Source organism: Notothenia coriiceps, unplaced genomic scaffold, assembly GCF_000735185.1.
Source record: "Notothenia coriiceps isolate Sejong01 unplaced genomic scaffold, NC01 NC01_scaffold00000663, whole genome shotgun sequence".
Lineage (NCBI taxonomy): Eukaryota > Metazoa > Chordata > Actinopteri > Perciformes > Nototheniidae > Notothenia > Notothenia coriiceps.
This window is the reverse complement of record NW_011333364.1, coordinates 118,509-138,944: the sequence shown is the minus strand read 5'-3', so window position 1 is coordinate 138,944 and position 20,436 is coordinate 118,509. Positions and strand designations below refer to the sequence as shown.

At 41.4% G+C, this 20,436-nt stretch overlaps 1 protein-coding gene across 1 annotated transcript in view; it reads left to right on the top strand.

The window, feature by feature from the left end:
* Nucleotides 1-20,436, top strand: part of cspg4 (chondroitin sulfate proteoglycan 4) — an 80,637-nt gene that overhangs the window by 34,903 nt on the left and 25,298 nt on the right. Inside the window, exons 2-5 of the mRNA XM_010783371.1 lie at nt 10,337-10,500; nt 11,267-14,815; nt 16,607-16,795; nt 16,975-17,250. Coding sequence (XP_010781673.1) covers nt 10,337-10,500; nt 11,267-14,815; nt 16,607-16,795; nt 16,975-17,250 — 4,178 coding nt within the window. The remainder of the gene's footprint in view (nt 1-10,336; nt 10,501-11,266; nt 14,816-16,606; nt 16,796-16,974; nt 17,251-20,436) is intronic.

The following is a 20,436-nucleotide window of genomic DNA, read 5'->3' as shown; positions in this document are numbered from 1 at the left end:
CGGCGGAGGCGAGGGGACGAAAATGTTGGACGGCGTTTGGTGCGGGCGGGGGGGTATGGTGTCGATGAAATAAGATCTACTTGAGGTATATCTAAAGCGACATAATATTGTGGTTTTTACGACCCACCGTTGTTTAATGGTCTTTTGTACGATCCCGGATCCTATCGTTTACGCTAGTCCATTCTCTGTCTCCTCCGGATCCTTCAGCTCTCAATTGTTTCTACGTTTCGTATCCGTCGCAGGGTAGTAATGTTTTATTTAACTTTTTATCTTCCGATGGACTGTTTTAGTCACACTGCTTCAACCGTAAAGGCTCGGTATCGGTCAAACGACTAAGGTCCAGCCACGCTCAGTCTCGTTCGACCGTACGTGACCAACTCTACAAGTAGGGCACTCAGCTAACCGCTACAACTAAGAATAGAGTTCAAGTAACAGGCTTTTAGCGCGCTGAGCGTATTACATTCTCATCTAGGGTTTGTACCAATGTCCATCTATGCGGTCAGAGGGCCGTCACTACTTTGACTACTTATCTTACTCGGGGTTTTGAGCGTGTCAGGAGAAGAGGCTTAAAAACGAAAGTCGTGTATCTCGACGACTTAAACGTGGCGTTGAGGGTCGACCTTACGTCGGAGCAGTTATGCCCGTAGTGCCGAAAAAGCGGAGCCGACCTGTCCTGGGGCCTTTGTAGCTCGGACGTTTACTAACGCGTGTTTATTTTCTTGGACAAACCTTAGAACTTCAGCAAACTTAGCGCAGACACTTCAAAAGTCGTTCGAAAAGTTTTTTCAGGGAAGTACAGGTCCGTAAACGACGCGACGAAGTGCCCTGCAACGCATCACAGGAGGGACCCTTCACCTTACGAAGGACGAGGTACTAGAGTCGGTGTGAACTGGAGGGGGGACATCCGACGTCCAAACTCAACACAAATGCCACCGGCGGTAACTACAGCGTGGTTTTCAGTGAGCACACGTTACTTTAGGCCGAAAGACGTACGGGCACGTTCATCCAGAAACGAAACGAACTAAAGACCGAACTCTCCTTAAGTGAGTGACGAGGAAAGCGTCACCGGTTCTTTGCAACTGTTGTGCAGGAGGCCGGAGTTGGCCGGCCTGTAGCAATACCAACCGTTATCCAGACTCATAGCGCCGAAGGACGAGAACTTCGTCGTAAAAAACTTGTCAGCCACGACGTCTGGACTGAAGCTGGATTGACGTAGCTGTCAAGTGGATTAGAATGATAGGAATGCGGTGGTATTTAACCACGTGTGTTTTTGTTCTCTCAGTAGGAGACTGGCGGACAGACGGAAAGACGAACGTTACGCCAGGACGAGAATCCAGACCCCTGCCAGTTATCATTTGCCCGTTGAGGGATTGTTCTGTTTTAGCCACCTCGGGAACCTTGTGTGAAATAAATATCCGTTTACCCGACTGCGTCTCGCTCTCCCTCCTTATATTCCGCAGCAGACCACAAATCTGCCACAGTAGCCTACATTACTATTTTGGTTGCCTATTTTACTACTACTACAATAATAATAACAATATCAATAATAATAATAATAATAATTTATTATTGCATGGTTGGTTGTACAATAACAATGGCATTTGTTCATTTTCATTGTCAGTCTTGTGGCCCTCGCCTTCAAGACATTTTACAATTGTGGCCCCCTTCCTAATTTAGTTGAATACCCCTGGTTTAGAGTAACGCCGGTTGATGGAAGGGTTGGAGAGCAAGCATCTGGATAAAACATTTATCTGGGTCTAAATTCAGTGGAGTTAAGCAAAAGAGAGGTGTCCCCAGGGTTTTAGGGGAAGGGGTTGGCTGGTGAGGGGGATCAGTCTGAGCTGGAAAGGGTCAGTCTGGATGTGTGTGCCTTCAGCTGGTTCTCATTATGGGGCTAATGTGACGCTCTGATCTCAAACACACACTGACTTTGCAGACCAGGTTAAAGCCGGATATGGGTTTTGGGAGGCCCCTTCCCTGCTGCTTCTGTATCATAGTTTCCCTCCTTGTTGCACAGCGAGACTGAAGGCCTCATTTATAGAAAGGCCTCACTATCAGATTCGGTCATGGAAAAGTGTGTAGCTATGACCCTAAAATTGATGTGACAAAGGGGCTCTAGACCTGGGGTTTTTCTAAGTTGGTCTCCCCTCAGACAAGCGTGGAAAAAGGTTGTGTATCTGGGAAAACTTTGGGTAAGGGGCTATCACAATGACACTTTGACTTTGACACTTTGATTGTTGACAGCAATCCAACAACGAAGCCCAGCTGGGGTTTTGAAGAAAATAAAGTTGATATTTTTCATTTTTTTCTTATTTGGACAAAAACATGTATGTTATCGGGGCATGTATCAATGTCTATAAAGTCGAAACATTTTCTGGCTTTTGAGATGAGGGACCCAAATGAGATATACATATGAAAAATAGGCAGAGACTGAAGGGGAAAAGAAAGAGTGAGTCCATTAATTTATGAGCTCTGTCTGGGAAATATTTAGAGCCTGAGCAGCAGCCAAGCCCAACTTAAAACCAAATCTCTATCAAGTGTTCCCTTGCACTGGACCTCAGCTTTCTTGGGGTCCAGGTCTTAAATCTCTTCCTGTACTGACGTAAAATTGGAATGATTTATGACGGTGAGCTGGAAGTGTTTTCCAGCCCGCTGAAAAAGCCAATGTCATTCTGATAATTAGTGGTGGAGTGAGTGATGCCTGCACAGCAGTCATAAGGGGACTCTGAGCTAAAGCTGAATGGAGCTATTGATATGTTGAAAATGACTGTTAGCGATGAACGAGGCAAACCTAGAGAAAATCAGGATAAGAGCAAACCTGCAAATATACCATTCGAAATCCCCCATAGTGGAAAATTACAGGATCAAACCATAGTGTTGTAAAGTGCTCTCTTCTTATTCATGCTTAAAATTGTGACAGTTTCAATAGTGCCTTAGGCCCTCTCAATAATGTGCAACAGCATACCGTTCATACTATAATGGAAACGTTAAAACCCACACATGACCCTCAAACGCACAATACGCTGACATTAAGTGAAGTAACAGAAAGTGTAAAGGGGTGTTTAAATCATGACGCCACATGCTACATCAAGAATGTTTTATGACGGTTAAAGCTGGAAACCCCACACATACAGTACAGTAGAAGTAAGGGAATAGCCTACTCCACTGAAAATACTTTCACTATTAAACATGTGTGCTCTCTTACACAATATGAAATACTTATTGGCTTGCTTGCCAAGAGTTAGATAAAGAGATCAGTAACACTCAAGTGTGGCTTAGCGTTAGCCTGGAAATAATTAGCTTAGTTAACCCGCCTTTCTGCTTTTCCAAAAAATAGTAAAATGATATGTAAATCTCAATGTAGTTTGTTTCAATTAGATTAAACAAACTACATTTAAATGTAAATATGTCAAGTGTGTTTGTTTTGAACTCAAAACAGAGCAGGGCTAGTTGCATTCCCCCGCTGCCAGACTATATGCTAGGTAAGCTAGGCTAATTGCATCCTATAGCTCTAGCTCTACAAGTAGACCAAAAGCACAAACAGAAGTGTGGCATCGATGCATTTTCCTAAATGTTCGACAATAACTCATTCAGCATGTGGCAGCTGAAATCTTTACTCTTTCCAAATGTCGGGGATATCACAATAAAGTCAAAGGCATGTTGGAGTCGGACATCTTGTAACTTTGATAGCTCACTAACTGTAGTTAATCACAAGGGATTCCTCTCAGATATGCAAAAAGAACGTCAACACATTTCCTATAATTATTTTTGCAGTAAAATCCACTTTTTAACTGCATAATTGTCCCACCATTCATTGCTTTGCCAATAAATTGCTAAGCTTTCTTCTTCTTATGGAGGCCTGTAGTTATGATGTGGCGATAGCATGAGAGTATTTGCTATGTTGTGGAGAAATAAATTACTCAAAAGTCTTGCTTTGAGTGAAGGAACAAGCTACAGTTATGAAAGTGTCATCTGCCCCATTATATGCAAGACACTGTATATCTTGACATTTTGGATTTGTAGGCCATAATGTGGTTTAAGTGTACAGGTCATTAAAAATGGGAAGAGACCCCTATTTAGGAAAAAGGATCTCAAGCTGGTGGCCTAACATCACAACACATTTAAATAATGTACTTTAATTATCCATGGTAATCAGTTGATGTAGCAACAGGACACAGAACTTCTCTGCTCTCACAAGTGTTGACTTTGTAAATATTAGAAACTTAAGTGGCTGTGCTTAACTGCTGTCTAATTTCCTCTTGCAATTACCTGAGACCCTCAGTGCTGTTCAACAAACCCAGAGCAGTCGTGTGAATGCAGTGCACTCCATTTTAGAATAAAGTACCATAGGATAATGAAAATCCTTTATTGACGTCAAAGTAAATGTAAAAGGATAATTCAAGTTTAGTGAAGTAGACATTAAGGATCCTTTGTATTCTGCAAGTTGAGGAAAGTATAATTTTAAAAGTCTTGAGTTTTGATTAATATCGCTATTTGGGACTACTTTCTTTCTTCCTGTCCTCTCCCTTGACACACTTTTTCACATGATGAGATTTCACGCAGGAATTCCTAATGGGTGTGTTAAAATGTTCTTCAACTCAGTCTATAAACAGCCTTGTTCTGGCTGACAGGAAGCAGAGAAAGTCACGGTTAACGTATAAACAATCTCTTGTTAGAATGTGTCTTGCAGTGCATGAGCATTTGGCAAACCAACGTGTGTGAGTAAATGGGTGTGGAGGGGACAAGTTGGTGTGAGAAGGGATATAGGTGAAAAAGTATGAAGTGGGGGGCAATCCTCTGATGTCACAGGGGGGTTATTTTAACAGGACCCACCCACTGGGACCTTGTTGGTGGATGGCTTCCTTAGCTTGGCTGTTCTGACAGAGGCATGCTTTGTATTAGCCAGTCATAAACTACAGCACAGCCACTGAGTCACTACAATGCTTCTGTTCACGGCTGTGTTTGTGTTACAACGTTGTTATGTGAGTGAGATCATCAGTCCAAAGTCATTATGAACCACAAGTCTTTTAGTTGAGTGTGATGAGCCTGGCCAACAACCTGAATCTGTCCCACGCCTTATTTGGCTGCAATAGTGGGCTTGAAGAAAGACGTTTACCTTGAAACTGAAAAAGTAAGAATGTCCCGTTGTGTAGTTTTGGAGCAGTACAATATTTCTTTGTTCGCTGCTCTCTTGAAATACAGTAGATCAGAGTTAGCATGAACCTGAAATGCAGCCAACATTGGGTGGAAATGTTTTCACTGGCAGCTCTGCAAGAAAGTATACACACCGCAGAGAAGAGGTCATGGCGAGTTTTATGAAATATAAAACAATGATTTACAGTGATTTGATTGGATGCTGCTTCATAACGTCTGATTTCCTGTTCTCAATCTTAGCTCTGTCTAGTTTTAAAGGAAGAAAATGGCAGCAGGTATGAAGTCAGTTGTCCTCAACAAAACTCATTTGCTATAAAGAAAGAAAGACCCTTCCCTTTTTTTCTGAAAAGGAAGGTGGTCTTTTCCTTTTCATTTTGTATAGAAGCCCAGCCTTTCAGACCCCCTCTCGCATTAACAGCACAAACCCAGACAACACTGAGTCTTTCACATCCTTTCCCTCCCTTTTCTCACAGGTCCATTTTCCTAAGGTGAAATTACATTACATTGACATTCTCCTTTCACAAGGAAAGGTCATCATTTTTTCGTTCCTGCTGCCACCCCTTGTCTGTTGTGTTAGTATGCGTTTTACAGAGAGCGAGGCTGAACAGTTTTAATTATCGCCTGGGAGAAGGCCACCCGCTGAGCTCCACAAGCCTGTTTTTGTTGGTGTATTGTACCTCTTCATTCTGCCTAGTGTTGGAGAGTCTCAGAGGGATGCGGAGGTAGGTTGGGACTTGAAAGAGGTCTAAAATGATGCTTTCACACTGACATAGTCTGGCCTGAGAAATGGCTCTCTAAAGCTTGTAAAAGTGTGTCCCTGGTGACTTCTGAAAAGTCAGCGGGGAAGGGGGGTTCTTTTTAAAGCAGCGCTGTCAAAGTATGCAGAGTTGTGGCTCTGCTTTCTGCTGTTTAACGGTGCTGGAGTTAGCAGTGTGTTTTATACAGACTTCTGTATTCAGAGTCAGGTCTGTAAACATGTTGCACAAACATAATCACTTCCTGTAAATCGCCAATGTGCTGTGTTAAGTGTGGGAATATAAATTGTTATTGGCTTTCTGGTTATCGAGGGTTCAGGTACATTGTAATAAATATTAATCCAAATAAACAGATATTCACACAAAAATAAGTCAAACATTTATCACTAAATGGTCACATGGACTTTTTGTAAGAGGCAAGATACATTTTTGTATAAGGATATGTGCTGGTAAGACTGTATGGCTCTGGTTATCCAGCAGCAAGGACAAACACTAACAAAATGAACAGATTTCTGACACGTAAAATATATTGTTGTACATTAAAGATTTGCAACTAATGAATACCTTTATTATTGATTAGTGTGGGGATGTTTGAGCAATCTATTGTTGAGATTATTCAGTTACTTGTTTTGTCCAATAAATAGTCCTTAACCCAAAGGTATTGAACTTGCAATTATATTAATCAGAAAAAGCAGCACATTTGCACATTTCAGAGACTGAAAACTAATAAATGGACGCTTTGATTGGTTGAATGACAATCTATTAATTGATAAAGATTACTTATCAATTATAGAATCGAGCCAGCCTTAATCCATGTATTTAATAGTCCACTGGGTTGTTATCTGCAGACATAACAAAATAACTCATGTTTATCACAAATCTCAAGTGCTATTGACCTTTGGGGTTGTTCATAATGGTGATGAGAGTGTTGCCATATGGTGAATGACATTTCAGCCTTAAAAGCTCTCCATTTCTATCTATGGTTAACAACATGCTCTCCTTCACATAATTATACCCAGAAGCTGTTCTGCCCTGCTGTAACAGTGGCACAGCCCAGCAAAGGAAACAAATGACTAACATAGTCCCTATTTTTAGTGAAGCCAACCATGGTTTAACCACAGGTTACACATATAGGTGGTTTGTTTAGATTCAAGGCAGCGTTACCATGGCATCATTGTGGTAGAGGAACACACTGGGTATCTTTCACTTCTGCATAACATTATAGAGAAGTGAGTCATATTGCTTTAAACAAATGTGGACCGTCATGTTGATAAAAGACAAGACACCATTGAAGAGGATTTTTATTTGCTTTTATCTATTTTCTTTGTTGACGGATACAATCGGGCCATCAAAAGTATCCGTAAACCTCAAATCTTTCTGCCGCATCTTCACACAAACTTAAAATATGCCTGAAGGGACTCTGACTCACAGGCACAGTCAAGTCATAGGACAAAAAAGTCGCCTGAATCTCTCCAATCTCCCTGCACTTGTGGTCAGCGTCTGTCTCTTCCGGACATGTGTCGCTAGATTGAGACCAAACGAGGAGGATGGAGAAGAGGAGGAGGAGGAAAGGGAAGAAAGACAACAGGGTAATTCATTCACTGGCTTGTGAAAGAGAGGAAGACTCGGTTTCCTCAGGACATATAAATACAAGCGCATGCAGTCATCAAATTATAGCCATCTGCATTGGCCCTGGACCAAGATTCTGCCTGACGCACAATAAAGTAGTGTGAGGAGGGGTGTGGTCGCTAAAGGGGATCAGACGCCGTCCTCTTCGGTGGTTAAACCTCCACACGAAGACTGACACCGAGCGTGGCAGCAGCTTCACAGCTTCAGGGGTGATCCTACACACATAATCATGGCTCAAAAACACCTCAGCTACATCCTATGTACACCAGGCCCCAAGACCCTTGACGATGAACAATTATAGTGCTAAGATCAAGAAGATGACAAGAGTCTTTTGATGCACATTCTAGCAAAAGTCAAAAGCCTCACGTGGGTGTGTTTTTCCGTCCTGTAGATGAGAGGAAGTGTTTGCACACCTGTATGGACACAGAAGAGGTGCAAGAGTGGAGAGACAAAAGAAGTGTAACAGAGTAGGGCAATTACACAGATATATTGAAAATGTGCTTTTCCTACACAATGCCAATTCTGAACAGAGCTTTGCAGAGCTTAGATGGGGAACTAATGATTTCCAGGTCCAGGTACACTGCAGAGAGCAAAGCTTTTGTGTGTATCATTAGAAAATGTGCTCCTTTTCCTCAAGGCAACTGCAGCAAGCTGAATACGAACCAGAAAATCCCCAGGCAGAATTGTCTTGGCATCGCTCTCTCCTTCAGCTTCTTATCCCCATGCTCAGCGAACAATCCGACAAAAGCCCGGGTTTAAGAACCATGGAGCTCATTGCGATTTTCTTTGTTAATGCAATTGCCTGTAAGAAAAGATTCTCTTCCCCCATTTTTTCAGTTTCAGCCTGAAGGCTCTTGTGCAATTAGCAGTATTTCGTTTGAAATACCTTCGCCTTACAAGAAACTCTGAACTATATCATAAGAGCCTCTGGCATAGTTAGTAAAAGCTAACGTCAATAGCCCCTGAAGAGTGACATTGTGAAAATAAATGCTTGTGATAATTCCTTCGATTCAGTAATACACATACAATGAGCATGTTCAGCATCATTTTGAATAACCAGGAACGATCTTTAGTTTTTAAGTTTTTCTCTAACTCCTTTCAGAACATATTTGAGAAATTGCATAATATGACAAAATGTGATAATGTCAAAGAACATTTCCTGTGATATTTATTTCTGAGGGATGCCCGAATGACGTTTATTCGGCTGCAGGAGACCAATGCTGTGCAGCAGTGTAATTGAATGTCTCTGAGTATTTGTCCTTGTGCTGAGACTGTTCATCACTGACTTTGTTCGTGACAGTTCAGCCTTGAGACCAAAAGCAAACACCTCTTAGCTAAATCACAAAAGCATGGGCACAATGATAAAAGCTCTGTTTCGTCCTTGCAGACATCAAAATAATTGTCTTTGTTCCAGTTCTGGGATGGAGGGGTTCATTTGCAGGATTGGAAAACCAAAGGACAAATGTACCCTCCAGTGTTTTTGAAGTTGGCAGCGTGGCGTTAATGTAGATGCAACACAGAGACAAGCTGCCCTTCAAAGGCACACATACACACACATTTGCTCCCACACTTCCTAATAGAGTCTTCAGGAAATACTTTTTCCATTTATAGCTATGAAAGGGAATGTTTCGTATCTTATCTGAGAAGTTATTTAGTAAGATCTTTGCCTCTTTGGAATCGAGCCCTGCTAGGCTACTAGATGCTACTGTTGATTTTGATAGAATATTTTGGTCCACATGATCTCAGAGGAATGTTCTATCTTCGACACAGCAATGCCTCGCTCTGCTTCACTATTTCAGAGCATTAGCATTGTGTGATCAGAAGACTGCCTTCTTCGCTATGTTCCAATGAGATGCTGTCTCTTGTCCCCTGTGAGGATGAGTGGGTGGCTAATGGAAAGCCCCCTTTCTATATCTCTTGGCTAACACCATGGAAAACGAATGCTGAGGAAACGGAGGTCTTGGAGGTGGTCCAGTTTAATTTCAGAGCATGTGCACTGGGAAGTAATTGACTTCCTCCGTGGTTTACATTTTGTCGAGGGCCTCGCAGAGCACAGTCCGAAGCAGGTGGCTGAATTTGCATTTCATTGGAAACTTGACAGCTCAAGCCTGGGAAATCCTGCACCCCAGGAATCTATATGCCCGGAAAACCTCTGCAGGGGTAATGACTGATGTCTGAGTGAGAGAATCCCTTTGAGGCCAGAGAGGCTCCCCTCAGCCAGGAGCAGCTGTAGGACACCTGATAATATACAAATCAGTCGTGAGCAAGTTGCACTGTAACGTGAGATGCAGATAAATGCTCATAAACAGTCATTGGTTTCTCCCACATTAGAATTCACTGTGTTGCCATTCTGCAGTTGTAGGATACATTTATAGCATCTTATGCACAAGTGTGATGTTGCTAAAGGAATGCAGTGATCTGTGAGGTCAGGCATTTTTATTTTTTATGGAAAACGGAAAAAGGTGGCCTATTTGTTTTGATTCAAAAATGTAATTCTGAGGAAAAATGCGTATTTCTAGGGTGACAAACCGTGAACAATTCTGATACGTTCCAATGCATAGCATTGGAGCAGTGATAACAGAGAAGCGATTGTTTGCAATACAATTATTTGGCCTCCGGCACTCTACAACAAAGCTAATTAAATATTATCCATAAAGAAATGGAAAAAGTAAATTAAAAAAGAAATCATTTGTTGGTCACAGTAGGGAAATTTAAAATATATAAATTCAAATAAGATATGAATCAATTCGTTTTGTAAACATACATTTTCAAAGCTGACTTTTTTTTCCTCTTCACAGTATCCTACTTTGGGGACAGCCACTGCAATGTACAGACCTTCCAAGATGTCTCCTCCTTCCACCTGTCTCTGCAGATCAAGACGAGTCGGCGCAGCGGGCTGCTGCTACTGGCTGCAGGGGAGGAGGACTACCTGTTCCTTGAGCTGCAGAATGGGAATATCCAGGTGAATGATTAACAAACTGTGGAGAAGTCTGAAATGTTTTAGTTAACAAAATAAAAATATATTTATAGATCTGCCAAAATCACAACATCTCGGAAATGTGTATAAAACTGTAAATAAGTTAAAAAAATAAAAGATAACACATCATCACCATTTTATATAAATAGTCTTTACTGCCAGTAAAGAGTGCAGTCAGGCACAAAAATACAAACATTTGTATTCAACGTTGTTGAAGTTGGCGTCAAGGTAAGAAGGTTCTTGTTACCACCAATAATGATTGAACCAAACATAATTATCGAATGATATGCATCAAAAATATGATAAGTGAATACTTTAGCTGTGTATTTGACCGTAAAATGACACCTTAATTGGTAATAGAGTTTTCAAAATCATTTCAAAAGCCCAGCAGAAGTTGCCAAAGGCATAATGGATAAGCATAAAATATAAGAGTGAAAATGCTCGGCATATAAAAATGGAAGAAATGTTATTATTCCTTTCGATAACAACCTCATCAATAATTTGCTATACAATCACTAAAACATTACATATGAAATGTCTTACTTCTTGGCATTCATCATTTATTTATTAAAAATGCAGATCTCTGTTGTGAGGACACACATCACAGTAAATGGATGTTGTAACTTGTACTATTTGTTCATTTTGCGGAAAACATTTGCTTCAAACATTCGAAATAAATCCCATGGATGTGCAAATATTTAGTTTTTTAAAAGTATGAATACAACAATTAAATATGTTTGTTTTCCCTTAGGCTCGGATGAACATGGGGAAGGACGAGGTGACACTTTCTTCATCCCAAGGAGTTCAGCTTAACAACCTTCTGGAGCACAAAGTCTCCCTCACACTGCAAGACGGCAAACTCACCATGACCATTGATGAGCTCTTCTCGACGTACGTTCCTGTGGAGGATGATAAAGAACTGCTAAATATTGACCGGGGCATTTGGCTTGGAGGAACAGGAGACTTGAATACTAACTACCTCAACAATGCCATTCCCCCTTTCCGTGGCTGCATGACTGAGGTCAAATTTGAGTCCCACCAGTTTGATATCCTCAGCGCAGTGTATAAAGACTGCCATCACACGAAGGAATCCTGCAGCACTGAGTTTGAAGCTGGTGATGGGGAGGCAATTAGTTTCAGCACTCCTGATTCCTTTGTGTCTTTCCCCACCTGGAGCGGGGCTAGTGGTGCCCCGAGGGCCCTCGAATTCCTAATGAAGACAACCATCGAGGATGCTCTACTTCTTTTCCACCCTGGCAGAGAGTCTGACTTCGTAGCTGTTGGTGTTGTGAAAGGCTTTCTCAAAGGTATGCTGGATGTCGGAAATGGCTTGGAGATCCTGGAGAATACCCAGGTGCAGCTGGATGATGATCAGTGGCATAGAGTTAAGGTTGAAGTCAGTCCGGATTCATTTGTCATCAATGTAGATAGCCAGTCTTCCTCCCTCCCTCTTGATTCATCACAACAATTGGACTTGGTTGGAAACTTGTATTTGGGAGGCATCCAGGGGAGAATGAAGGATGTGTTTCGTGAGAGCGGGTCCTTAAGTCAAGTAGAGGAAGAAATGACAGCCGAATCCTTCATTGGTTGTTTTGGAGAAATCAAAGTTAATCAGAAGTATAGAAGCCTGCAGGATGCTTTGATCACCAAAGATATTCATGTTAAATGTGAAGGAGAGGACTATGACTACTCAAGTTACGATGACACAGACTCAACTACAACTTCTCCCCCTGTTCAAATCAAATATGCTGATATAGACATCATTGATCAGCATTGCTATCCAACAGACGACACACCAGAGATATACAGAAATGTAACGAAACTTCTTGATGTCACTACACTAATCGTGCCTGAAGGTGGAGAGGCTTTAATCGATATCAACAACCTACTCCCCACATTTAACCTCAGTGCTGCAGGACTGAGAGAGTCTCAGATCATATTTACTCTCCAGACTGATCCCCTGTATGGCTTGGTTGATATGAACACAAACACAAGACGCACACAAAAGTTCACTCTTCTCGATATTGTCGAGGAGAAGATCAAGTATATGCATGATGGAAATGAACGGCATACAGATCAAATCCAGCTGCAGGTTGTTGTTCAAAGTAATGACTTCCTCCCTGAATGTTTGAAGACTTCTCAGGAGTATGTCCTTCCAGTTGAAATTATTCCCTTTAATGACATACCACAACTTGGTGGAGGAGAAATCACCCTTACAGCAAACGGAAGAACTCGTTTGAGTCCAAGCCTTATTAAAATCGTAGATTCTGACAGCCGCTGTGATGAATTAGCAGTAACTGTATCCTCAGAGCCTCCAGTGGAAGTTGGTTACTTAGAAAACAGTCAACAGCCAGGAAGAAGCATCTCAGAGTTCACCTGCAGAGAATTGAAGGATGGAAATATCTATTTTGTTCACAGAGGGGGTAGTGCTGTTGAAATTACCCTGGAGGTGTCTGATGGACAATCAGAAAGCCATTCAACTACTTTAAAGTTTTCTGTGACACAGCCACATATGACTCTTGTCACCAACACTGGCCTCCACTTGGTTCAAGGAACAAACACGTCCATGGGTGTTCAAAATCTTGCTGTCATAGCTCATCCGCGTAATGGAGATGCCATGTATAACATCACTAAGCCTCTGATACTTGGAGAACTTCAGATAATGACAAGCGATGGAATATACAGGCAGGTTACAACTTTCCATCAGTCAGACCTAGATCAAAATCAGCTGAGATACATTAGCACAGACTCGAGAAACCAGGAAGAAACTGTGAGCGAACAAATTCAGTTTGATGTCCACTTGGGGAGGTTCTCCCTCTGGAACAACATCTTCTTAGTCAACATCATCCCTGCTCAAGTAAGAGTTACAACTATGGTCCCGCTGGAAATGGAGGCTGGTGAAGAGCAAACAATTGGATCCACAGAGCTTCAAGTTGAAGTGATAGGGGAAAACGTAGACCCAGAAACTGTCAAATACATCCTTGTCAAGCTTCCAACACTTGGCAGTCTGCAGCTGTCAGACACAGAGTTGGCTGTGGGTGACATCTTCACACAGAAGGACATTTTAGAAAATACAGTTAGCTACAGGGTGCGTGTGCAAAGAGCTGTGGATAGTTTAGACCAGTTCCAGTTCAGAGTCATGGCGAATGATCGGTATTCCCCTCTGTACACCTTCCCAATTACCATCCTTGCCAACGCCGATGCTCCAGTTGCTTCAGTTTTGACCAATGAAAAGCTGTTTGTGTTGCAGGGTGGTGAGCATACTCTGAACAACAAATTCCTTTGGATGCACTCTCCAGTTTCTACAGATATTGTGTACCGAGTCACACAGGGTCCAAAGTACGGAAGATTGATAAGGGACTCCCCTCCCGGGCAGCCTAGATTTGAGGGGGCAATAAGAGTATTCAGTAATGAGGACCTCCAATTTGACAGGCTTATTTACAAGCACGACGGCTCCAAGACAAGCAGTGATGAGTTCCGTTTTTCAGCAGAAAGTCAAGACAATCAAGAAACAATAAACGATGTTTTCAGGATAACCATCCAATCCAAGAACGAGCATGCTCCTGTGAGGGTTGTGGACAAATTCTTCAATATCGTCCGCCACGGTCAGCGCCTGCTAACAACAGATGTCATCCAGTTTAAGGACGACGACTCAGGTTTCAATGACACTCAAATTGTCTACGCCCGTGAGGGAATCCTCTCAGGAAACATTGTCTCAACATCTAATCCCTCGCAGCCCCTTTTCCGTTTCACACAAGCCGACCTGAGAGATAAGAAGATCCTCTTCATTCACCACGGAGCAGACCGGGAACGCTTCCCGCTGCAGGTGTCAGATGGCTTTCACAAGACCACTGCGCTGCTTGAAATCCAGGCAGGTGAGCCCTACCTGCGAGTTGTAAACAACACAATCATTGTCATCGACCATGGAAGCACCAAGACCCTTAACACCACACTGTTGAGCGCTGACTCCAACATGGACGTCAGAGATGACAGTGAGATCAAGTTCCAGATCACAACGCCACCCAGCAACGGCAAGATTATTGTGAGTGGGATTGAGTCTTCAGAGTTCACCCAGGAGGACCTGAAAAAAGGAGTCATTTCATATGAGCATAAGTACGAGAGTCTGAGGTCCAAGGACTCCTTCGGCTTCACCGTCCAAGCAAGAGGACATTCTGAGGACGGCACATTTAGGATAAGAATATTCAAGCAAGGTTACTTCTCTGAGCCTGAGTTGGTGAACAATAAGGTCATCATTTCCTATGAGGGAGAGCACACCGTAATCAACCAGAACAATCTCAAGGTAATGTTTACTGACCCCTTACATTACATTAAGTTGAGCAAAACTCATTAGTTTTTGCTAACTAGAAGATGTTCATCTGTGATTGAGAGCTACAGTTCACATATTTAGACATTTATTCTACAACACACATTTGTTTTTATTAATCTAGACAGCATTTCACACAATTTGGCAGGAATTATCTGACACATCTTGTTTTATTCAAGTATATGTTTCTCTTTGTGAGACATGACTAATTTCAAGCATACTGCCCTGTTTTGTAACCCTGTCTTTAATCTACATTACCACCACATGAAAGCAGGGCTAAATATGACTGTGCAGTTGCTGCTTTTAATCTAGTTTATGCACTAAATTGCAGTCTATTAAGTGTGGAAAACAGAGCACTAAGTATCCCCTGAGGAGCTTCCTGGAGCCCACTTTAATTTATAGGATGAGCGTGCCTGCACTTCATCTTGAATGTATTAATGAGGTCAAAATGCTCGGTCAATTCCTGACACATTCTCAGTATATGTATTTTTGACTTAAAATAGGGAGGGACATTTCTGAAAGTAAAATATTCTTTTAAGAATTTTATCGTAAACATTTGAGATCTCCAGTATTGTCTCAAACCCAAACACATAATACACATGTTGTTTTGAACAAAGATTTTAAAACACTGGGCTTTTCAACAATTTATTGACTTGGCTTCGGGGAGATTTTCCAATGTGTTTGCTTTCTACGAAATTAAAAAGTAGTATGATCTTTTGAATTATGCTCAAATGCAAGTACTGCACAATTGCTCCACACTCCTTCAAGCTCCAGAGAGTTTATTGAATCCTCTCAGTGGGATGACTATAAATCTGCAGCATGACTTTAAATGTTACCAAATGTCTTTTTGTTCACCATGCTATCACAGCGTTCCAATCAGATGTGCTACTTGTAACATTAGGTATTGTTGCAGCCAATTTGATGTATTTTAATATGTGTATATGAAGGTGCTGTGATACTACTGAATTGACCTGGGCATAGGGGCGGGGACTCAGCCAATTTCAGGGTACAGCCTACTATTTGGGGAGGACACAGGTGCACAGCATTAGGGATTGGGAATCACCAGAGGGAAGCCACACAGTTTTTCAACCGTGCGTGTTTTCGCTTATTTTCTGAGTTAATTTCGGTTTATTTTCTTTATCACAGTTAGTTGTTTAGTTATCAGTTAAACACCCGGCTCTTGTTTTGCTGCCATCATCCTGCAATCCAAATAAACATCTTAAATGCACTCAAAGAGAAGACCTGATTTGCTGTCAACACCACGCGTCTGGAAAAGCTTCACACCATATCCCTCACTGGCAAATATTTGTTGTTTGGTTGCCTTTACAGGTATGATGTGCAACAAAGTTGACAGTGGCCTATTTCTGTAGTGAAGTGTAGTGTACTGACATTTACTTACAATACTGCTCCTGTCTTCAAAGCCAAATCTCTCTAATATAATTTCAACATTGAAACACTGCTGTCAATTTCTAAGGAAAACAGAATTTTAAAGTTGTATGAGTTTATTTGATATGTTTTACCATCTGTCACTGGAATAGTTGCACAACATTCACTTATTTCTGCCGTCTCTGAGTATTTACATGCATTGAGAGACAAAAGTGTCTATCATTACCAAGGGTAAAAAGTCAAACTATTTTATTGTGTATTAGCCTATTTGGGTATATTCAATTTGTCAGAAAGCTAAATAGATCCACTTCAACGCACACTTAGATGAGCACATTGACATAGAAGACGTTAAAAATAACTTTTTGTGTCTTTGCTTTTTAGGTGGATCAAGCTGATATACTTCCTACAGAAATGCTGTTCACCATTAAAGAGTCTCCTCGTCTCGGACATGTGGTGAAGCTGACCAACAACTCGGACAGCCCAGACTCGCATGTCCTCGACTACATTCACTCCTTCACTCAAGAGGACATTAATCAGGGACGCATTCTTTATGTGTCTGCATCCATCCAGGTTTGATGTCATTTAATTTATTCTGTGGTAGTAAATCAGCTGTGGCAGCTTGTTCCCTTTAATATTCACACTGAGAGTACAATCGGACAAAAGACAACCTCAGCCTCTGATGATGAGTCAAAGGTACAAGGTTTATTTTTAGTAGATCAATAACTTACTTGAACATCCATCTCTTTCAGGGCAGTGACGCCTTCACAGTTGATGTCAGTAATGGTTTCACTACAGTGGAGGACCTGCGCGTCTCTGTAAACATCGTGCCGCGGATCATCCCCATCCAGACCTTCAACTTCACAGTGAAGGAAGGCCTCAGTGTGGCGATCAATGCAGAGATTGTTAACATCTCACATCCCTTCTACAGCTCAGCAAACATCGAATTTCTTGTTGAAGAGGCACCAAAGCACGGGGACCTCCGTTACCTGGATGGAGACGAACTTGATTACTTTACATGGGAAGAGGTACGTTATGATATGATGAAATCCAGATAAATATTCCAACAAAATCTGACCAAAGATCTCTAAACATCTTGATCCTTATTCAAGTTATACTGCATACACTTTTTTATCATTGATTGAGTTTGATGACCATCTTATTTCATTATACAGTACTAGCTTAATTGATAATGAGCAGTGTCATTGTGGCCTTTGTCAATGTGTGTACTTACATGTATTAACCTCTATAATTACATGTTATCTGCATATTAGTCAGGCATTTTTAACGAAGCAGCCTCACCACAAACTACTGTAACATAAATGGGAGTACATGCTGATGGATCATCTTACATTTTTTTATTATGTTTTTCCATTTGGTTTCCCTTGCCTGATTTTTTTCCACTCAAATGTCTGACATTTGTTTTTGCCCTTTTTATTAAGCCTGCATCATAAAACTTTTTATGGGTTTTTATTTACAGAATGGTTGGTTTGACCATATAAGCACATGTCTATGGTCTAACCCCACTACAACGTGGACATTTTCTCTTGTGCCTGCATTTTAGGGAACCTTATATTTTAGTATGTCTTGGGCCAAAAACTTCAGAGAACAACTAAAAAACAACCAATAATTCATATTAAATACTCTCTAAATCAGTGGTTCTCAACTGGTCAGGCCTCGGGACCCACTTTTTACTTGGTCAATACATCGCGACCCAACATTTTTAAGCACTCAAATCTATTCAACAAAAAAACGTGCTGTAATATATACGCTTTTCAGCATACAATATTAATACAAGTGAAGTACAGTGCATATATCCCTTATATTCCTTCACAGAGCTAAAGGATGCTTTTAAAAAAGGTTTAATGAGATGATGGAATCAAAGCTGAACTATATAAAAAGGCACACATGCTGAAAAACCAACCCAGCAGGGGGGTCTGGGGGGATTCTCCCCCAGGAGATTTTTAGAAATACTAACATAAACTATGCATTNTCAATCATCAAACCGGGGGTCATATTTCATTATGTGTTCATTTTTATCTGAAGTTGTACCCATGGATGTATAAAGAAGAGTTCTACCGCAAAGTTATTCTCCGTGGGGACTTCCGGCAACCACCTTGATTCTGATTGGCCAGAAGACTCGAAAAAACATCAGCAAAGATCTTTTATTGGGAAGATGATTTATGGTCTCCGGTACTTCCAGTCCAACGCCGACTGCATGCACAGCGTTAGAAAATCGGGCCTTCAAAATGAAAGTTTGACTTTTTCCCCCCAAAAAAAGAAAAAAAGATTTCCAATTTTTTATTTTTTTTATTCACTCACACATCCGGGACCCACTCGAAACGGGTCCGCGACCCACCAGTTGAGAACCACTGCTCTAAATGACTCCAGGGAGTATAACATCTCTCAAGACTAGATCATTTGGCTGTTGAGGAGGATTACACAGTACGACTTCCCCATGAAACTTTACCTGGTTACTTCTCAGTGCTTTGTTGGATGTGTTGTTTTTTTACAAGACAGAGAGGAGAGAGGGAGAACACGGGAGCTGCTACATCACAGTTATCTGTTCTCTTTCTGTGTGAGTCAGGGTCCCCAGCTAAGGGAAAATATGAAAAATGTATGCGTAGTTACTGGTGAAAAACTCCTTGTGCATTCTGAATGGACCACATAGCTTACTGGAGCTAGTTAGAGACATATCATATTGCTCCTACATGTAGCCCCAGTATGCCTCTACTCTGCTTTGCTGCAGGATTGTGGAAAAACTGATGATGCCTTTGGACTGCCTGAAGCCAAAATAAACTGGCCTGGTATATCCCTATAATAATGTATGAGTGGCCACAAGTCCCGCGCTTTCCTACCATCCGACTCACTCATACTTTATTTCAAAGATCCCAATGTAAATTTCAAATGGGTTTTAAGCATAATGATAACGTAGGTAGCAAGGAAGCATATCATTTAACATTTCCTTAACTGCCACTATAGACATGTCCCAAAGACAATACATTTTTGTATTTGTGTTGCTTTTTTATGTGGGTACTGTTTTACTGTTTTCCTTATAAACATACAAAGGAAACATTCATTCCTCCCAAATGAGTACCACATTGGAGAATAAATGTTCTAGCCACAGCCGGCACTAGGTTTAAACCAGACCGTAATTGCTTCAAAATCAAAGTTGGATGTGTCTTCATTTTTCTGTAGTATAGGTTTTTTTTTTTCCCTACTGTATGTTTATTGTTGTTTCAAGCTTTTTTTCAAGCCTCTCGTGACCTCGGGACAGGACACTGGATTAACTGGTGTGTGTAGTAATTGTGCGATAAACTCACCAATTGGGGTAGTTCACTGAGGTTATGTAAGCGTACATTAACATTGTGGGTGTGCAGTGAGAAAAACTGAGAGTGTTCGTGAGTGTCTTCATCAGAAAATCGACATGAACACTAACCACAAGAATGTAAATTTACTGTACAGTAAGCTATGTGCCAGTTGGCCAGGATGTGTCACATACTGTACTGTAAGCAGAGATTCTGTGTCAAACAATGTTAGGCATTTTCCTAACCACAGAGCCAACTACGATTTATTCCATCTTTGAACAAGAAAGTTCCAAGCACTTTCAGTTAGGCATCATTGAGTGGGATCCAACCTGAGGGGAAATAGGACATCTGAAACACTTTCCTCCAATACACCTTTACTCTAATCAGGTTCAGCTCTCCATCGGGTCTCAATTACGTCCTCCATCTGTGGAAACCTATTAAAGTCCACACACACAGGCATCTTTTTTTTTCACAGAGTACAAAATGTTTTCGGAACAAAGTCTTCTTGAGTTTACATAATTAATTTTCCAAAATACAGTAGGCACACAGAACTTGATGGTATACATCAATCAAAACTCAAAATAAAATAAACATTGGCAGAGGCATGAATCTTTCTCTGCAATCTTAATGCCACGTGTCTAACAACCACCCACTGTTTATTGTCCCAGCGAGCAGACTGATTGTCTCGCTGGCTTTCCCCGATCAGTACTGCTGATGGGGGTTGTTATTCCAGAAGGATGCCCGTCACATGGGATCCATTTGGCACTTCCTGCTCTCTGAAGCAGGTCCCCCCATCACAGCAGCTTACTGGCTTTTGTCAAGACAAAGTTCCAACTTTCCTCTTTGCACACAACAAGGATCCTGAGTGTTGAGGTAGTATCAGGTGTGATTATGTGATCCAGATAC